At 40.5% G+C, this 19,019-nt stretch overlaps 2 protein-coding genes across 5 annotated transcripts in view; both read left to right on the top strand.

The window, feature by feature from the left end:
- The window catches only part of LOC127645043 (oocyte zinc finger protein XlCOF6-like), a 48,112-nt gene extending 32,570 nt beyond the window's left edge, over positions 1-15,542 (top strand). The window contains exons 4-5 of the mRNA XM_052128558.1: positions 13,171-13,383; positions 13,655-15,542. Coding sequence (XP_051984518.1) covers positions 13,171-13,383; positions 13,655-14,859 — 1,418 coding nt within the window. The 3' untranslated portion in view covers positions 14,860-15,542. The remainder of the gene's footprint in view (positions 1-13,170; positions 13,384-13,654) is intronic.
- The window catches only part of LOC127644891 (gastrula zinc finger protein XlCGF57.1-like), a 116,112-nt gene that overhangs the window by 60,075 nt on the left and 37,018 nt on the right, over positions 1-19,019 (top strand). The window contains exon 1 of one of the 4 annotated variants that reach the window (XM_052128324.1): positions 7,324-7,420. The exons of 2 other annotated variants lie outside the window; for them this stretch is intronic. The gene's annotated coding sequence lies outside the window, so the exon portion shown is untranslated. Of the gene's footprint in view, positions 1-7,323; positions 7,421-19,019 lie in introns of those variants that run through there. One more of the 4 variants, XM_052128321.1, reaches the window with a different exon arrangement.

The raw sequence follows: 19,019 nt of genomic DNA on the forward strand, positions 1-19,019 counted from the left end.
CTGTGACGGGATTTATCTGAATCTGAAAGTATGCATCTTTCAGATCGAGAGAAATAAACCAGTCCCTCTAGGCACATCTTGCGAGGAGTTTCCTGATTGTAAGCATTTTGAGCGGTCTTTTTGCAAGCACCTTGTTCAAAACCCTGAGATCTAATATGGGTCTGAGGCCGCCGTCTTTCTTGGGAACAAGAAAATAACGGCTGTAAAGCCCGACTTCGCTCAGAGAGGGTGGCACTTTCTCTATGGCCCTTTTGCACAGAAGGCTTGCTATTTCTGAGCGAAGCATGCACGCTGCTTCCGTGTTCACAGTGGTTTCGAGCCAGCTCTGAAGCGAGGAGGCGGCGATCGAACTGTAGCAAATAGCTCTGTTTTATTGTGCTTAACACCCATTTGGATATCCCTGGAATAGCTTCCCACGCTTTGAAGCGTAGCGCTAGAGGGTGAATGGCCAATTCGCTCTGATTGCCGCACACAGAGCTGAACAAAATGTGTGAGCGTTTAGTGTGTTCATGCATGATTGCTTAAACAGCATGAACAGGCTGTTTTGTGAGTGACTTCCGATTGGAATGAATGGGGAAAGAGTCACATCTGTTACGTGATCGCTAAGCATAGTCATGGACGCGGGACTTACACACAGAGGAATGTTTGCTGGCCGTGTAACAGAGCGGGCAGAGAATGGAGCGCGCGCGTATTCGTGGGCGCATTTATTGACTCTAGCGCTCGGCGGTTCGTAACCGCTTTATGTGAGCGTGCTCTGGTGGGGACACGAGACATGCAGTGCTTGTGTGCAGAAGTGAACACTGGATTGTGGGCACATTTTCTACACATAGGGCTGGTGCGTGTGACAGAGCGGGCAGAGAATGGAGCGCCTGACGCATTTGTGGAGCCTTCATTGACTCTGGCCTTCGGCGGTTCAGTAACCGCTTTATGAGGCGTGCTCTGATAGGGGCACGGGATGTGTTATGCTTGTGTGTAGGGCGAACACTGGGTTGTGGGCACATTTTCTACACATAAGACATGTTTGCTCTTTACAAGATTTATTTGGATTGCCGTGAAAGCGGCGTTTGAGTGCTGAGCAAGCGGGCAGTGTCACCGGCTTGTTGGCTGCTAAATTCACCACTGTAGTAGCCTGAGAGAAGGGGACTGACAGGGGCAAAGCTTTGACGGTGGTCCGGCCGGCGGGACTGAGCCGTCATTTGTTCAACAAAGTTAGGAAGACTTCGATTGCTTTGGTTTCAGCGTTACCTTAAATCGAGGCCCGCGGGCGGCGGTCTGCGGCGGCTGTCTGAGCGCGATCGAGGCGGCCGCCCTGTCGACGCTGAGAAGTCTGAGATTGTTGAGCTGGAGCTGTGAAGAGGCTCGTGCAGGAGGCTGATCACGTGGCGGCCTGCAGAGGAGCTAGCGCGACGAGGCAGAAAGAGATTCATGGCTTGTGTGGCTTTTGGACCTCTGAAAACCGGTCAATGATACCACTCACCGCGGAGCCGAAGAGACCGGATGGAGAGGCGGTGCGTTGAGGAACGTAGACGCTCTGCTTCTCCCATGTCGGCTAGCGTTAACCACAGATGTCTCTCGGTAACAGGCAGCGGCCATGCACTTCCCTATAGCTTGGGCTGCAGCTTTGGTAGCCGGAGGGCGAGGTCCGTAGCACTCCGTATGTCTGCAACCGCCTCTGGATGCCTACTTTCCTCATCCCACTCCCGCAGAAGGTCCGCTTGGAGGATCTGTAGGGCGGCCATAGAGTGCAGAGCAGATGCAGCTTGGCCGGCGGCGGAATAGGCGCGCCAACACAGGCGGAAGTTGTTCTGCAGGCCTTAGGCGGGAGCACTGGTTTAGACCGCCATCTCGCGGAGGCGGGCAAATGGTGTGCTGCTACCGCATCCTCGACCGGAGGGATGGAAGCGTAGCCCTTCTCAGTGGCGCCGTCCACGAAGCAAGAGAGGTGGAGACGTGGGATCGGACCCTGGCGAGAAAGGCGTTCCATGATTTGGAAAGCTCGGCGTGGAGTTCCGGCAGGAAGGGAGCGGCCGGGTAGCGGGTGCTGCTGCGGCGGCTCTGTGAAAGCAGCCATCAAGTCTGTTGGGTGCCTGCTCAAGTAGTTCCCCGCCGACTCGGGCGCGGGTCCTGCTGGATTCCTGGGCCGAGGAGGAGGCGTGTGAGCCTGACCACTCCTGGCTGTCGAAGCCATGATGGAACAGCCCTTATCCTCCGCTTCTTCGTCCGAGATGGCAGCAGAGGAGCGGCTCGGCGGCAACTACGCTGGTGGGCGGGGAGGTTTGAAGGCGATGCTTTCGAGGGATGGGCTCGGCGAGGCAATCGCTTCTACCATTGTTTCCGGCAGCCTTTGAGGCGGCGCTTTTTCTCTGCGGCTGAGCGGAAGGCGGCGGCAGCTTCGGTCCTGGCGCTGAGTCGAGCCCGCAGGGTCGACATCGGCAGCTCCTCGCAGAAATCGCATCCGCCTTGGCGAGGCGAGCTCTGCATGCCCCAGTCCCAGGCAGAGAGTGCAGATGATGTGGCGGTCTCCGGTGCTGAGAGGAGCGCGGCATGAGGCGCAAGTGGAGCGAGGCATCTTAAAAAGACGCTTCGTACTCTTTTGTGAAGTTCTTAAGAACTAGCTTGCTTTTAAAAGGATACGTCGCCGGATGGCGTAGCTTCGCAGGGCGGCTGAAGGTGGCGAAGACGGCCGGCTTCTTCGGCTGTCCACGCTTGCTTGATGCCCCTCGAGCGGCAGCGGCTTCCAGTTCAGTGATGCGAAGAGCTTCGCTGAAGAGATGAAAATCAGGGTTCCAGCCTACGAACTACGCTTATATGCACTCTAGTCACGCCCATTTTGGCGGGCTTTGATGCAGTGAGTCTTGTGGACGCCTCTCATTGGATGCTTGAGTTCGCCCAAGCTCGTCTATAGGCTGCAGCAGTTGCCGCAGAGCAACCTATGAGCTCGCTAGATAGCCCGCTCAAGGTCTGCAGCTGCCGCACTAGGTTGACAATGGATACAAAAATTAAGGATAATTTTTTGGCTTCAATATCTCAGAAAAGATGAATCTTTCCCGTAGCGTAAGCTAGCTTACGCAATACGAGAGAACCTCTCGTAAGAGAACTAATGATCCATTTGCAGGTTATGAGTATTTGAATTCTGTATGGCTTAAATCTAAGGGCACTCCATGGTATACTGATTCGGAACCTCCGTCTGCTATAGCAGCAGCTTTGGTGTTGGCTTTTTCGGTAGGAGTAATATTTACTGACATGACGGAAACAGTGGAGGAATATGTGGAGGAAGCCTGGGAGGATTTTGTGGCTGCGTCAGAGGATCTGGTCATGGGAGCTGTTAAATATGTGTTATATGCTTTCGGAGCTCTTTTGGGAGTGGGTGTCCTCTGTCTGTGTGTGTGGATGTGTGTTCGTTTCTTTTTTTCTTATGTATGCAGGTCTGCTTGCAGTAACTTGAACCCGTCCAAGGAGGAGAACCGACTGAGAAAACTGACGACACGCTTGGAAGAGAAACTTAAGAAGGATAACATCAATGCCCTGTTGTGAGTGGAAGGGGGGAGAGCCTTTGCGTGGGGACTGGGAATTTTTAGTATCCAGCATGTCCGCAATGAGGCGAAGAGACAAGTGTGACCCGTCAGGGAAGCATGCGTTACCACTCCACCTTCCATATTGACCTCACTTGGTAGACCAGACGTGGCGGTATTGGACCCCACATTGGTCTAAAACGGGGGACTGAAGGGTGAGGGTCAAAAATCCCTTGTCTCTTCAGATATATCAATACATATATATATATATCCTTTTATATCAATATCTATCGATATTCTGTTGCTTAACTTCTTTAATAAAATGATGAATTAACTATATGCATGATCACATAATCAATTCTATTTTCTTATGCATAACTGAAATATACTTTGAATCATATGTGTGTTGGAATGTTAACTAGTGTCATTTAAGGAACATTCCAGAGTCTCTCTCTCTGTCCTGCCCGTAGTCTGAAGGTCCTTTGGGGATAAGCTTAGCTGTGATGAGAGGGGGCAGGGAGAATGTTAAACATATGTTCTGTGTTTGATCGTTACTTTTCTATGACTAATTATATGATTTAAAATCCTATGTAATAGCACTTGAATAAGTAGAAGTGTAAATTTTCTCTTATTATTTCTTTCCTCTCCTTTGCCTGAGGGGTGAATATTTCTTATCTCACTGTTTTGGTTAAAATGACCTGATAAATGTGTGCTCTGGTTCCCTTGTGCGCAGAGAAACACTGTCGTTCATCAGTGTTTCGTGTGTGCGTATTGACCTTCTACCCAGGTTTTGAACCCAGGGAGACACAGCAGGCAGACTCGAAGACGCCCGAGACCATCTGCGAGGTCACTTCAGATGTAAATCTCGAGCCAGGACGACAATTGCGCTGATTAATGTTGATGTGCTATAGCTATCTATATGTTGTGACTTTATGCTCTGTTAGCCAATCAGGAGTTAAATAATAGAATATACGTCCTTGCAAATGGTATAATTGATATAAAATTTTGTGTAAGGTATGAGTTAGCTTTCGATCTCCTCGTGAGACTTTACCACTGGCTGTACCAATTTCACTGCAAACTATTCTTCAGTAAATTTTGGATTCTTTGATTGAACTTCTGACTCCTGGTTTTCTTTCTCCATATCTGATCCGGATCATAACTGTTATACCCCTAACAGGGTCATCATAGTTCACGTTGCCTGACAGTTTTAAATGCAAAGTTTCCACACATTTGCAATGTTTTAAATAAAGATTTTGATATTTTGAAAAAATTGTGTCTGTTTTGATTGAATGTCAGTAGTACTTGTGTAGTTATAAAAGAAAATCTAGTGTAATTATAAAAAAATTATAAAATCGAATGTATATTTTGTACAAATTAATTAATAATTAAATTAATAAATTACAGTAGTGTACTGTTAACCTAGGATTTTTACAGTAATGGCACTGTATAATATAATTACAGTAGCATTTAGTTACTGTAAAACTGAAATACGGTTATGGTACTGTAAATCTCAATTACAGTAACTTACTGGCAACAGTGTTGCCAGTAAGTTACTGTAAAAAACATTTGAAATGTCTAACAGTGTAGCACAAAGATTCAGAGCTCGGTCCGGATTTAATTGTCATTCAGTCTGGATCCGGACTGGAATCCGCCTGTTGAGTTCCAGTGGCATAGGGCAATGCAAACGATTGTTCTTTTGTTTTATGTATGCTGTAGGATAGCCAGGCAGATGGTGCTCTGAGTGGCCTGGAGCAGCTCACTATGGCAGTGTTCGTTATTCATGGGGAAGAAAAACAAGAACAACCTGCCGACTCTGACATTGTTCTCGAAGGAGTGAAGGTTTCGAATAAACAAACTTCAGTTGCCTCTGATTGTGCCCTGCTTCTTAGTTTGATACATGTACTCAACCATCCAAAACCAAAGTGTTCCTGAAAATACTCTTGCAGCTTGAACAGCACTTGATGTCTCTCAGAGTTCAAAGTCAAGACAGTAGACGACAGAACTCGCAGTAATTACGGTAGTTTGTAAGAATATGTCTAATGTGTCGAGTTTGTGTCTAGTGTATCTACAGTACACACTAAGCCTGTTGTGATGTGGGGAACTAAACTTGGTGAATGTACAAGAAACAAACCAAGTTGTTTTTTAAGTATTTGACGTTTAAACCCAATTTAAGCTAATCAAGCTAATTGTACAAACTTCATAGTTTAGTTAGTGGAAAATAATACACTCAATCAAACCATATTATTAAGTTGGAAATGATCAGGTTTATACATGTAAAACATTCATTACAATTTTTGAGTTGCAGTAAAATTAAATTATACTAATATGAATTATGAGATTGACAGAACTCAAGTCATTAAAGTGTCCTATTGAAATTGAGTTGGTCTAAAGAGGTCAATTCATTTGATAAAACATATTTTTGGGGGGTGTTACTGCTTGAAATAATTTAAGTTGATCCAACTGTTCACTTTTTTCAGTGTTGGACAGTAACATAAAGAAATGTTCTGGAGCAAATTCTAAAACAGGACTTTAAAGTTTAGTAGTAGCACAAGTAAATTGCAGTACCAAATAAAAACAAACATCTGCAAGCCTCCACATCTAATGCTGCATTCCATTCAACTTTCCAATTTTTCAAATTTTCCAACCTCCTACCAGGAAAAGTGCAAATGGAACTCATACTTGCCGAGATGCATGTGTTTAACGTCACACAAACATGTTTTATTCAAAAATATTGATAAATTAATACATTTGGGTATAAGTTGAGAAATTTTAAATAATACCAAAGTTTTTCTTATTGAATTGTTTATAATGTTTCCTGGAGTGTTGGTTATTCATGTTTTCGAGGCGTTACCGACATTACAGCTGATTTTCAATAAAGCTGCTTTGGAACAAAGTGTATTGAGAAATGCACAAATAAAAACTATACAAATTAAAATTATTTGACTTGATTTGACTTTTGTGTTTATATGTTTTTATTTTCTACTTTGGCAACAAAATTTCAATATTCTCTCTTTGCACTGTCAAACAAACAAGTGATTCAGCTGAAGCAATTTACTTATCAGAAATTAGCATAAATAATTCTGATTCACTGTAATGGTCAGCATCGTCCAATGACTGCCAAGAACCATATTATAATTACAATGATACATTATTAATTCTGAATCTATGTACTGATTACCGCTGTCCCATGTCTGCCAACCATGTTGAGGTGTCCAAACATCATCTGCAGCCTAAAACTGAACTTTTGACTGGATGTTTGTAGTGAATGAAATTAGCTGCATAGGAAAGAATTAGGATGCATCAAAATCCAAGCCTGAATCTGTGTCACACAGGGGCAGACTTAGAAGAGAATTCGGCCCTGTATTTCACATTGAAACCGTCCCAAAAGTCATTGAGTGGGGGGTGGGGGTGTCCCTGTCGTGGCCCGTTTCATGACCGGGAAAAACTTTTCCCACCGGGAAAAGTCACTGTTCTTCCTACGGCCATTCCTCCATATGCAGTCACTACCAACAATAGACGAGCACAAGAGTTTCTTTATAACTTCACATCTCTTACAATATAAAGTGCAGTAAAAAAGTGGTTTATTGGCAATAATGTTTTTGTGGATCACACACACGCTTGACATCCGCCTTCCTCGCCTGCAGAATTTCACTACGAAAAGTTAAAGCTGAACACATACAGGCGTCAAACTCGTGTAACACTCTAAGCCTGTTAATGATACATTTTTCATGGGTGCAGTACTCATCCCTGCCTCCAGAGGGTGATAAACAGTGAGTATTTCACAGAGTTGTGTAGAATTGTGTGATAGAAGAAGAGTGAAGGAGACGCAAGTATTGTTGTATGTTCATGTTGATTTTGTCAGTCCATCTAAAGTCCTGATTGAGGAAATTCTTTTATTCATCACTTTTGTAAGTTGATATTTAAATATTCTTGTATAGATACAGTTTATTGTTTAGTGTTTGTTTCTCCAGAATGGGAATGTTTGTTTGGTGCAGGATTATTTGAAACATCTTTTCTTCTTTTGACTGGAATGTTGGACTTTTATTCTTAAGATTTAATTGGATTATGAAATATAGGATTTTATTTTGGAGATCAGAGATGGCAAGTTCACAAGTGCAGCGATGAGACATTTCAAACTTGATAAAGTCCAGTATGTTTATCAGAAAGTTTTACGACACACTCGAGTCTGATTGTGTGCACACAATATTTGACCATAAAGAGAGGACATCAATGATAATTAAAATAAATTAAATGTGCAGAATTAATGAAATGCAGTGAAAACAACAGCAAATATTGTGTACTGAAGTATTTGAAACCACAATCTAAGGAGTATCTGTGGAGAATAAATAAATAAGAATAAATAAAATCTATACTGTATAATCAGTATTAATATATTTTATGAATAAAAATAAAACTTTTATGAAAGCACACCCTTGGAAAAAATATGACTAAATAAAAATAATCGTGCAAGATTTTAACAGTGTTAGATATAAACAGAAGAATACATATCTAGAGAAACATCTGGTTAGAAGATGTTAGATATGGATTTATATCCAGTATGTTGTTGTGTGTTTCACCGCTTGAGCTGCTGGAGTTGAACGTGCTGAACAGCAACAAAATGAAGCTCTATAAAACTGGTTAATTACCAGTTCATACAGTATCCCGTTTATACATGAGATTAATCACTATATCCACTGTTTATATGTACCATTTCAACCTACATCTTGAAATAACTTACTTTGATTTAATTTGATTTAACACTAAACTGGTTCTAAAACCGGTACTGTCTCTTTAACATTCCAGACATGTCTGTAAATGAGCACGTTGACATGTGAAGACTCGAATGGTTTTATATCTTCTGTGCCATGCATGATCATTGTTTTTGTGTGATTGTAGTTTTTGCTGATTGAGATGCACCCAGACAGGGTTCAGAATTTACCGTTTTAGCCCACCAGCCAAGGTGACTGGTAGATGAAAAAATTACCAGCCAATCAGATTTCTTACCAGCAGATGTATTGATTGCATTTTATAAATGGCAGACATGCAAGACAATGAACAATACAGTTAACAAGTTTAAACGTGAACTCTTATTATGCTATTTATAAAATATTTATAAAATGATAGTACACTTAAAAGTTATTTTTTTGGATTATTCAAGGACAGTAACTTCACTGGTTTTCTCTTGGCTATCCATTACATTTGGCCTCCTGCACCGGATATTCTCTTGGTGCCACAATGTAACAGCATTGGAGGGGTCATACTCCCTGATTTCTGGTGAAGAGAGCTGCACCATCATAAGGTCTGATAAGGTATCAGACTTCAAGTTTGACTGCCAATCACTTTTGACCTGTTTAATTATATTAAAGCCGCTTTCACAGTCTGCTGTTGATGCAGACAGACAGAGGACAAGATCCACAAGTTCCACAAGATTTTTTTTCTCCCCCACTAACTAGAGCTGCACGGTTTGGACAAAAAGTCACATTGCGATTATTTTGGAAAATTTTGCGATTTGAGCTGCGATTATGATGGTAATGTTTTCCACATGTTCAACTGCAAAAAGGCTGCTGGGGTTTTCACACTTGAACCCTTTTAAAAAGAACCAAACTGAGACCTTTTTTCAGTTCAACCACAAACAAATAAATATAAACGGTGAAACAAAGTCCTCTTCATACTCAAATGTTACCATCCACTGAATACCTGTTTTTGTCCATTTTGTGACAAGATCTCAGCCCACTAATCATCATCATCATTAGTTTTTGAAACACAGTCAACTTGAATATTAGGGATGCTCCAATCAGGATTTTAACATCCGATACCGATCTCCAATTTTCTTTTCATCATCAGTAGGCATATACAAACTATTCTTTACCGTATATAAGATAGTCCTAAAGAATGAGGCTTGATGTCAAACTGAAGTTGAACTGATAACCCATTGGTGGAATTACATTTAAAGTGAAAATTTAGGTTTGTTTGTCAGAAGTGCATTATATTATAGTAACACAATATTTGATTTATTATACGTATATTCCTTCCTTTTCATTTTGTTGGATGTTGGTAATATTAGTTCCGCTTTCACTTGTTTCCGCGGGGAGTGTAATAAGGAACACACACTCTCGTGAGGTAAACAAATGACAGGAGAATGAAGAGATGTTTCTGGACTTTACAGGTGTTTCTGTTAATGCTGTTTGCTCAGCAATCATTTAATAAAGATGTTTGAATTATACACCATCTTGTATTCCGCGTTATTATGATACCTGTGCCTTGCGGAAACGGAGATGCTGCTACCGCAGATAATAATAAAAAATGCTTCAAGCAGGACGCATTAGTTTATTGTAAATAAAGCGTTTAGCAAACAGAACCGAACTCTGAGCACTTCTGTTACTCTAAGCATGAGAGGGAGTTGTGTTTGTGTTTATGTTAGAAAAATATCCTAGAAAAAATAAAATATTTGTGAGAAAATATTCTTCAAGTGTGCAACTCTCACATACTGATTTGCGGATGAGCAAAATTTGTCCGCGACTTCACATTTTTTGATGTGGTGTGTGAATGTGTTTTGCACCATATTCAATGCTACAACTGTAGCAAAAATGTGAGCGTATGAGTTTCTTAATTTGTGATTGGTAGAAAAGGATTTGTGCAACTGCAATGAAGAATTTGAGGTGTAACAGTTGTGTTGTGTTTGTGGGAGAGAAAACAAATCTACAAGTTTGCAACTCTTAAAACATTGTTTTCTGTGACTTCAAATTTACTGATACACATGTGTGGCTACAAATTCCACTGTCACAGGTGCTCATTTGTTTTGCACCAAAATACCTTCATAAATTTCCACTGTCACAGGTGCTCATTTGTTTTGCACCAAAAATACCTTCATATAATTGTTCCCAGACGATGGGCCATGCAGTCAACGCCCAGGATAAATGACTTGTCCCCTCTAGGCCTTGTTACAACACCACTGTTCACGCTAGTCATTACTGCTGCACCATCAATGGCACATCCAACTAGCATATCTATCCACTGATTAGAATTAACCACAGAGGACATTATTGCATTAATTGCCTCTGTTATGTGCTCTGCATTAGCTTTCTCTACATCTTTGATGCCTGCAAATTTCACGTGCACAGTTCCAGCTTTTTACAGACGCACATAAACCATCTCTTCCTCTTTGACAGAAGCGTCAGTTGACCCATCTGACATTATGGCCAGAAATCTTACATTGTTTATTATCTCTCTGAGCTGACGCCTTTCATCCTCAGCCACAAAATATAAAATATTCTTGCTGAATTTTCATACTTGGACACTCTTCTTCTCAGCCAGTCTACATGGATACAATGAAATCCATATTAGTGATTAATTGGACTATTAATGTTTCTAAAAGCAAGGTATATAAATGAAAAATAAATCAAATAAAAACAATCAGCCGAAGCACCCATCACGACCAGTATTTCGTAGCAATAAACAAAATAAATTGTTCCTTCAGGAAATACAGTGCAACATTTAACATGACTGTTACTGATAACAAAATTAATTAATTATGTTACATCATTATGTGCTAATGAAAGTAGGCCTGAGGTTATGGAGCACTAACATTGTTTTAAATAAATGCAAAGTATACATCAAAGTTAAGAATGAGTGTGGAGAGACCGTGAGAATTAGCAAATATTCCTTTTGGAATTGTACGTGTCACACCGCTCTGCTTCACTCACATGCTCTGCTGTGGTCTCTAATTTTAGTCTGCAAATACTGAATCATCTCTTCAGTTCATTTTGGGGATAGTACTAATTCCACAATATCTTCAAATGCTTTTGATTAACACTGTCCATCTTCCTCTGGTACTAAATTACCAACCATCAAGGGAAGTCATAGTAATGCAGCATTTTCATGTCCATTACCATCTATTGTCATTTTTGTGGCATATGTCTTGGATATTGGCTTTGGTTTATCAACTTTGTCAGTATGTTGATATGGAAATTATTCTGTTTTCCTGTTCAAGTAATCAAGTGTAAAGTGCTTGAGATTAATGTCTCTTGAAATCATAATGCCAGCTCTACTGGCACAATACTTTCATGTAGATTATGAAGAATATCAGGGGGGAAACCAGTGATGGGATGAAAATGCTGCAGTTTATGTCATAAAATGCAGTCTTAAGATATTCTGGACATTCAGATCATGATTTACCTTGGTTCTCAGACTAAATTCACCCTCGGCAATGTCATGAGATTGAAACTGGTATTGTGTAGCCAGGCCGAATCTAAACATTCTGATCTAAAGGACTGTACAAAGCCCACCAAGCCATGAGCTCAACTCAACATTTATATATAGAGCGTATTTATAAGAACAGGAGTTGACCCAAAGTGCTTTACAATACACATTTCCATCACAACAGAATCTGCATAATGTACCCTTATATAAATACTAATAAATACCTGAGCCTAAAATGTATATCCATAATTAAAATATATTAAAACTAATTAATATAAATTTGTTTTTAAAGCAGATTTAAAAAGGCAGAGCGTCGGAGCTGTCCTGATATGAAGCGGAAATTTGTTCCTGAGTTTGGGGCCTACAATAACAAATGCACGATCACCCTTCATTTTGTAGCGACAACGAGGAACTTTCAGCATAAGTTAGTCAGCTGACCTAAGTGCTCTAGTAGCAGAGTAAGGGACAAGAAGGTCACAGATATTAAGGCGCAAGACCAGATAGAGCTTTGTATACATAGAGTAGAATTTTTTAATCTATCCTCCAGTTTAGGGATTTCTATGCTCTGGGATGGACAAGGCTTCCAGCTCGTTGGCCGTGGCAGGCGCGGGCATTGGCGTGTTGGCCGTGGCAGGCGCATGAGTTGGCCGTTGCAGGTGTTGGCCGTGGCAGGCATAGGAGTTGGCTCATTGGCCGTGGCAGGCATGGGCGTTGGCTCATTGACAATGATGTGGGACGCTGGCTCGTCGAACATGATGTGAGACGCTGGCTAGGCATCTGCCTCCCCCACTGTGAATGCAGAATCAGCAACCCACAAAGGACAATGGTAAACATGAGCGCTTAAATACATGACATGGGGGAAACATAAACCAATGATCAAACAGAACACTAAACAAGATAAGACAATTAAACTAAACCAATGACAAACTAGAACTGATAACAACCTAATGAAACAATTAAACAATGAAAACTAGACACATGAACATGGAGGGAAAGCAGGACATCACATGACTAGGGAATCAGGAAATAAACTTTTCAAAATAAAAGACATGGAATGAAAACATGAACAAAAACACATCTAAACATGACACTCTAGTTTGAGAAATCATCGCCTTGCATGTCCTCAGCTGACTTATCCAATGTTGCAATCTGGAATGACCAGGCTTAAAAACAGAGACAAATTGACTCCCATATTAATTAGATATGCATAATTTCATCTTTAAATTCAGGACAATCACGTATTTTAAGGGACAGGTGGCAACCTTAGCTCCAATGTTCTTTTGAGGGTGCACCCCCATAGAACCGGGCCTGTCTGGATTCATGCTGGATTCAAATCATCAACATTTAATTAATGGCATTTCCGACAACAAGGGGATTATCTGTAAATTAAGGAATCTTATTTTTTTTTTTTGCAGATCTGCCCTCCAAATCACACAGCAATTGTGATTCACCCCTGCAGTGAAACCACCTCCTCAGCAATTCAACAACACATGTGGTGATTATTTTCATCACCCTACAAGTGAAGAAGAAAAAAAACAAAACCCTCAAAGTGTTACCATTAAACACTACTGGCATACTAATAAAAAAATGAATTTTGTTAAAGAGGAGAGTGAAGACATCAGTATTACAGAATCATGCAAAATGGAAAATGAAGATACTGAGGAACAAAGAGGTTGGTGTCCATTCTTGATTCTTCATAATGACTGTTGAGGAACATTAAGGTAATAAAGCTTCATACAGTTCACTAAATGTGGAGGCTGTTAGAAAATCATAGAAGTAGTAAAATTATAATTAAACAAATAATACCAGTATATCCATGAATATTACAGAACCTTCAGCATGTTAAACATAACATAACAAAGATACTTGGCCTTTGCTGATTACTACCTACCATTAAATGTTTGTTTATTTGATTTTCTTCAAATTTTCTTTGTTCATTTTAGACTTTGTAGAAGTGAAAGAGGAGAGTCAAGAAGTGAAAGAAGAGAGTCAAGAACTGAAGGATGTGGAGGAGAAAATTCATGATCATACATTTTATAATTTCCTCACTGTTGAAGAATCTTTCAGTGGCTCAAAGACTGAAAATAATTTCTCACACAAAAGAACTCGAAGAACAAGAGCCAAAAATTCTTCGACCTTCTCTCACTTTGGAAAGGGATTCACACAAAAAAGAAACCTTAATGCTCACTTAAAACTTCACACTGTAGAGAAGCCTTTCACCTGCATTCAGTGTGGAAAAAGTATTGCACATAAAAGAAATATTGACCGTCACATGAGAATTCACACTGGAGAGAAGCCTTTCGCCTGCTCTCAGTGTGGAAAGAGTTTTGCAAATATAAGAAATCTTCACTGTCACATGAGAATTCACACTGGACAGAAGCCTTTCACCTGCTCTCAGTGTGGGAAGAGTTTCGTAGAGAAAAGAAACTTTAACAATCACTTAAAACTTCACACTGGAGAGAAGCCTTTCACCTGCCTTGAGTGTGGAAAGAGTTTCATAGAGAAAAGAAACTTTAACACTCACTTAAAACTTCACACTGGAGTGAAGCCTTTCACCTGCCTTAAGTGTGGAAAGAGTTTTGCACATAAAAGAAATGTTCACCGTCACATGAGAATTCACACTGGAGAGAAGCCTTTCACCTGCTGTCAGTGTGGAAAGAGTTTTGCACATAAAGAAGATCTTCAGTATCACATGAGAATTCACACTGGAGAGAAGCCTTTCACATGCTCTCAGTGTGGAAAGAGTTTTGCACATAAAAGAAATCTTCACCATCACATGATAATTCACACTGGAGAGAAGCCTTTCACCTGCCTTCAGTGTGGAAAGAATTTCAGAGTGAAAGGACATCTTCACCGTCACATGAGAATTCACACCGGAGAGAAGCCTTTCACATGCTCTCAGTGTGGAAAGAGTTTCATAGAGAAAGGAAACTTTAACACTCACTTAAAATGTCACACTGGAGAGAAGCCTTTCACCTGCCTTCAGTGTGAAAAGTGTTTTGCAAATAAACAAAATCTTCAGCGTCACATGAGAATTCACACCGGAGAGAAGCCTTTCACCTGCTCTCAGTGTGGAAAGAGTTTCACACAAGCAAGCCATCTAACACTTCATTTGCGCTCTCACTCTGGATTTAAGCCAATTAACTGATCCGTGTGGCGAAACTTTTTCGGGTGCATCACAACTAAAGATACACATGACAAGTCACATAAATGAGAAACGTCACGTGTGTTTTTTTTGTGTGGAAAGAGTTTTATTACATTATCAATCCTGAAATTACATGAGCGAGTGCATACTGAAGACAAGCTGTACTGCTGTACTTGTGGGAAGAGTTTCAGCCATTTAAGTAATCTAAATAACCATCTAATTCTCCAAAGTTGTCAAAATAAACACCGTTAATTCCAGGGACAACATTTTTTGTGTTGTAAATAATACTGTCACAATAAATATGTTTGATTAATTGAAAATGTTTAAGAAATTTTTTCTTCTGTTGTTACCAAAGTATCCAAGTTGCCAAGTTATCATGAGTAACCAATTTTCACAGATACTGACTTTTCATTCTGCTCCGTGTGAGTTTTAAACACTGGTTGGAGTAGGGAAAAACCTTTGCGAAGTTTCCGGCGGAGCATTTTCTTGACACATAAAGGTCACATGTTCTTCGTTCTGTGGGTGCACTGTGTGACCATTACCCAACTGTACACATCCGGTCTGGAATGCCAGCATGTGGTGCATCCGGAAAGTATTCACAGCCCTTCACTTTTTCCACATTATCTTGTTACAGCCTTATTCCAAAATGGATTAAATTCATTATATTCCTCAAAATTCTACTAACAATACCCCATAATGACAATGTGAAAGAAGTTTGTTTGAAAAAAATTTAAAAAAATCACATGTACATAAGTATTCACTGCCTTTGTCATGACACTCAAAAGTCAGAGCACAAACTAAGCCATGAAGTCCAAGGAATTGTCTGTAGACCTCTGAGACAGGATTGTATCGAGGCACAGATCTGGGGAAGGGTACAAAAACATTTCTGCAACATTGAAGGTCCCAATGAGCACTGTGGCCTTCATCATCTGTAAAAGGAAGAAGTTTGGAACCACCAGGACTCTTCCTGGAGCTGTAAATGAGCGATCGGGGAGAAGGGCCTTAGTCAGGGAGGTGACCAAGAACCCGATGGTCACTCTGACAGAGCTCCAGCATTTCTCTGTGGAGAGAGGAGAAACTTCCAGGAGAACAACCATCTCTGCAGCACTCCACCAATCAGGCCTGTATGGTAGAGTGGCCAGACGGAAGCCACTCCTCAGTAAAAGGCACATGACAGCCCACTTGGAGTTTGCCAAAAGGCACCTAAAGGACTCTCAGACCATGAGAAACAAAATTCTCTGGTCTGATGAAACAAGGATTGAACTCTTTGGCCTGAATGGCAAGCGTCATGTCTGGAGGAAACCAGGCACCACTCATCACATGGCCAATACCATCCCTACAGTGAAGAGTAGTGGTGGCAGCATCATGCTGTGGGGATGATTTTCAGCGGCAGGAACTGGGAGACTAGTCAGGAACGAGGGAAAGATGAATGCTGCAATGTACAGAGACATCCTTGATGAAAACCTGCTCCAGAGCTCAGGACCTCAGACTAGGGTGACGGTTCATCTTCCAACAGGACAACGACCCCAAGCACACAGCCAATACAAAGGAGTGGCTACGGGACAACTCTGTGAATGTCCTTGAGTGGCCCAGCCAGAGTCCAGACTTGAACCCAATTGAACATCTCTGGAGAGATCTGAAAATGGCTGTGCACTGACGCTCCCCATACAACCTGATGGAGCTTGAGAAATCCTACAAGAAAAATGGGAGAAACTGCCCAAAAATAGGTGTGGCATGCTTGTAGCATCATACTCAAAAATACCTGAGGCTGTAATTGGTGCTTCAACAAAGTATTGAGCAAAGGCTGTGAATACTTATGTACATGTGTATTTTTGAAAAAAATATTTTTAATAAATTGGTAAATATTTGTATGTATGCATGTATGTTACGAGTGCCCTAAGACATCAGCCTATTTCTCTTCAGAAGTTTAGACCCATAAAGATGTCTTTAAATTCCTTCAGACTCCAGATAATCAAATGCGGGTATCCTCTGACCTCACACACGTTCTTGATGTTCACATCCACTGTTGACGTTTTTACCTTCATCTTCAGAGTGTCCTGAAGGCTTTGATCTTTTTCCTGGGAGAAAATGCTGATGACCTCATCAAGGAGTGCCTTGTAAGTTTCAATAGTGAGTTGGATGTCAGCATATCCTATTGTTCCATATCCTAACACACAGTGGTGCAATTGCCAGTGTTGATTTATTAGGCATAAAAAAACCTGAATGGAAATTCAGATACTATGTAGCAATATGATTTGAATCTAGGAAAAACCCACAACATTTGAATTAGAATTCCTCATACTTTTATAACTGACAAATTAATGATTATAGCCTGGTGTATCTTTTTAAAATATATGTAATGATTTGTAATCACTTCTAACTAACAAATCGATGATCATAATCTTTAATCTTGTATGGTAACTTTAAGGTTCAACTGGATATCATACCCGACACTCAGGTTTCTCATAGCATGTAATGTATTATCCATGTTGTAAAACTAATGAATTAACCAGTATGATTTGTAACCAGGGATTTTCATGTTTTGAAACACGTATAATATTAATGAAAGAATGACATATTTAGTATGCAAACGCTTGCTGGGTTAAGTAGAGTAAGTTAATGATTAAACATGCACTATTTTTGAGAGCGAAGTCCCAAGAATCACCCAAACAAAGGGTCGTAAATCAAAACTGAAAAGGGACGGACCAGTCGACCATGTGACTCTGAAAAGTCACTTCTGATTGGTGCAGGACACCTTTTGGGGATGTGGCCAATTTCAGTTCAAATGTCTCCAAACAGGAAGAACACTCTCAACCTCTTCTCTCTTCCCTCGTGCTCTTCTGGCTCTTATGCCTCTCTTCTACTGAACTCGCCGCTTGCCGCTTCCAGATCCTCTGTGCCATGTAGAGTCCAAGGAAGCAAGGGACTCGAAGTCCTGAAGAAGCCTCTCACTCTCTGCTCTACAGTTCATACACCCAGTGGGAGTTGCGAGTCCTCCTTGCAGAAGGCCTTGCTTCATCCAGTCCATAACTTTCCGTGATCATCAGAGTCCAAAACATCGACGGCTCAAACTTTCTTCAAACGCCAAAGACCGCAACGCAAGGAAACACAACAACATGCAAGTATATCTTCAGACTTTTGCTCAAAGTGCTGGTGTATTAGTTGAATACTATGGGGAATCTGATTGCAAATCGATATAGACTCAAAAAAGGATAAGTGGTTCTTAAGGCATTGTCCACAGACCCAATAAAGTTAATTTTCTCTGTATTGATAATTTATTTCCCATTCTGTCACTTTACTCACCAACCTGTTTCATATTGTATGTGTTATATTAGTTTTATGTTTAGAATAGCAATAAAGTTTGTCTGAATTTAAAGATAATTTGACTGTGGTATATTTTGATGAACAATCTCATTCCTGTTTTTAAAAGATTTTGCTTCAAAGCTGTACCTAAATATGTGTAATATTATTTTCAATGAGCCATGAGAATAATATTACTCCAATAAGAGAATTCATCATAATTCCCGTATTAAAGCTAATTCCTTACAGTTGAAATTGTGGGCGGATATAACTATTTTATTCAGACAAATAATCTAGTTATTTTAAATTTATATAATTTATGATGGTTGTCGAAGGCGACTAATTCCATTATACATTTCCTTACATAATGATGTAGAATAAGGACAGTTTAAATGAATTCCTAGCTCACACAGACAAATTCCCTACATATATTGGTTTGAGAATGTGGGCACTTTAACTGATCCCATCTATATTTATACTACCATTATTTATAATTCCCTACAAGGCTAAGCTGATGTTTCCTGTAAGAAAAAATGCAATTAAAATTAATGGATTTTAATGGAAATAAATGTTGACACAATCCCCTATGTGACGTATTTCCATGCTGCAGGATGAGTTTCAGGTGTACGGTGGCTGGTGACAAATAGTAAAAGCAGTCATATCAGCCTTCATAAAACTGGACCATTGTGATCTTAACACTTATTTTCTACATTTAATTAGGCTATGTATATCAGTAACAAGTTTTCACTCTACAACAATGGTTTCATTTAAGCTCTCCATGGTCTTGTCCGTGCCTACCAATATTTGTTTGACATAATTGAGCCTGTTAACATGCACACCAATACACTGATTACTCCCAAACA

The sequence above is a fragment of the Xyrauchen texanus genome, chromosome 6 (assembly GCF_025860055.1).
Source record: "Xyrauchen texanus isolate HMW12.3.18 chromosome 6, RBS_HiC_50CHRs, whole genome shotgun sequence".
Classification (NCBI taxonomy): Eukaryota; Metazoa; Chordata; class Actinopteri; order Cypriniformes; family Catostomidae; genus Xyrauchen; species Xyrauchen texanus.